This window comes from Mandrillus leucophaeus, unplaced genomic scaffold (assembly GCF_000951045.1).
Source record: "Mandrillus leucophaeus isolate KB7577 unplaced genomic scaffold, Mleu.le_1.0 Scaffold1285, whole genome shotgun sequence".
NCBI classification, from domain to species: Eukaryota; Metazoa; Chordata; class Mammalia; order Primates; family Cercopithecidae; genus Mandrillus; species Mandrillus leucophaeus.
Window position 1 is genome coordinate 226,424 of NW_012101238.1, and position 1,463 is coordinate 227,886.

The window sequence follows — 1,463 nt, forward strand, 5'->3', positions numbered from 1 at the left end:
AGATTTTCTTTGCCACTTAATATATTGTTGGTGTTCATGAATGGTCCAGGTACACAAATTTTTTTTAGACACGGAGTCTTGCTGTGTTTCCCAAGATGGTCTTGAACTCGTGGCCTCAAACAATCCTCCTGCTTTGGCCTCCCAGAGAGTGCTGGGATCATGGGCATGGGCCACCTGCACCAAGCCCCCATGTACACTTTGTTTTTTTGGAGACAGAGTCACACTGTCGCCCAGGCTGGAGTACAGTGGTGCAACTCACTGCAATCTCCGCCGCCCAGGTTCAAGCGATTCTCCTGCTTCAGCCTCCCCAGTAGCTAGGAATACAGGCATGTGCCACCCCACCTGGCTAATTTTTGTATACTTAGAAGAAATGGGGTTTCACTGTGTTGGCCAGGCTGGTCTCAAACTCCTGACCTCAAATGATCCAATTGCCTCGGCCTCCCGAAGTGCTGGGATTGTAATCCCCTGTGTATACTTTAGAAAGTGGATATTTTCTTGTCAAATTTTGATAGAGATCCCTCATGTCTAGTTATTGATGATATTGTCTGTGTCTTCCATGTCTGTATTTTTTGTTCACTTGATCTGTTTTGGACTTAGAGGGGCATATTAATATCTGCTTTCTTATAAGTGTATTTCTATCTTTTTTAACTTTTGCAATTTCTGCTTTATAAAGGGGGCTACTGTATTTTTGGTGCATAGATTTTCACAACTAATATTATTATGAATTATATTTTTAGCATTATGAAGTGAGCTTCTTGAAGGCCTTTGAGCCCAAATTTTGTCTCATTGCAGGGTAGCAATCTCTATTTTCTTATTGCTTGTATTTGCATTCCTTAGGACTGTATTATGTAAGAGGATCATACATGCCGTCTGTTACCGTGTGCCCTCTGCTGCCAGTTGTGGCTGTGTGACTGACTTCGACTGATAAAGTATGAGTGGAAGGCACTTGTGCCATGGCTTTTTCCTTCTGTAAGAAATTAAGAAGAGTATATATACCGGATAAGTGGTACATTCCACAGTAGAGAATGATGACACTTGGAGAAAGAGCCAGCAGTCACAGCCAGTCTGCAGTAACAAGTCAAGTGACTGAGAGAAGCCTTTGGGAGACATCAGGGTTATTTGCTGTTACGACAGCGCTAACAAGAGCTGCTTGATTTGTTTGGTATACTTTTGACCATCCCTTTATTTTAAGCCTTTCGGAATTGGTATTTTAGTTGTGTTTCTTGTATTGAGCACAAAGTTGGGTTTTATTTTGTGAGCAGATCTGAAAATGACAAGTATATGATTGGTTCTTAACTGTCATACCACTATATGTACTGTATAGTATATTTTCATTGTTATTTGTCTTCATGTCATCTCTTTTCTCTTTTTAGGAAGGTTTGTAATTTTGTTCTACTGGTTACCTTTATGCTATAAATGTTTTTAAATATCCTTAGCTCCTTTTCCTTACTTAGGTGCCTATT

At 40.3% G+C, this 1,463-nt stretch overlaps 1 protein-coding gene across 1 annotated transcript in view; it reads left to right on the plus strand.

Annotated features, from left to right (window-relative positions):
• The first annotated feature begins 906 nt into the window (after window positions 1-906).
• Window positions 907-1,463, plus strand: part of NAPB (N-ethylmaleimide-sensitive factor attachment protein, beta) — a 59,950-nt gene continuing 59,393 nt past the window's right edge. The window contains exon 1 of the mRNA XM_011972310.1: window positions 907-969. Within this exon, the coding sequence (XP_011827700.1) occupies window positions 932-969 (38 nt within the window). The 5' untranslated portion in view covers window positions 907-931. The remainder of the gene's footprint in view (window positions 970-1,463) is intronic.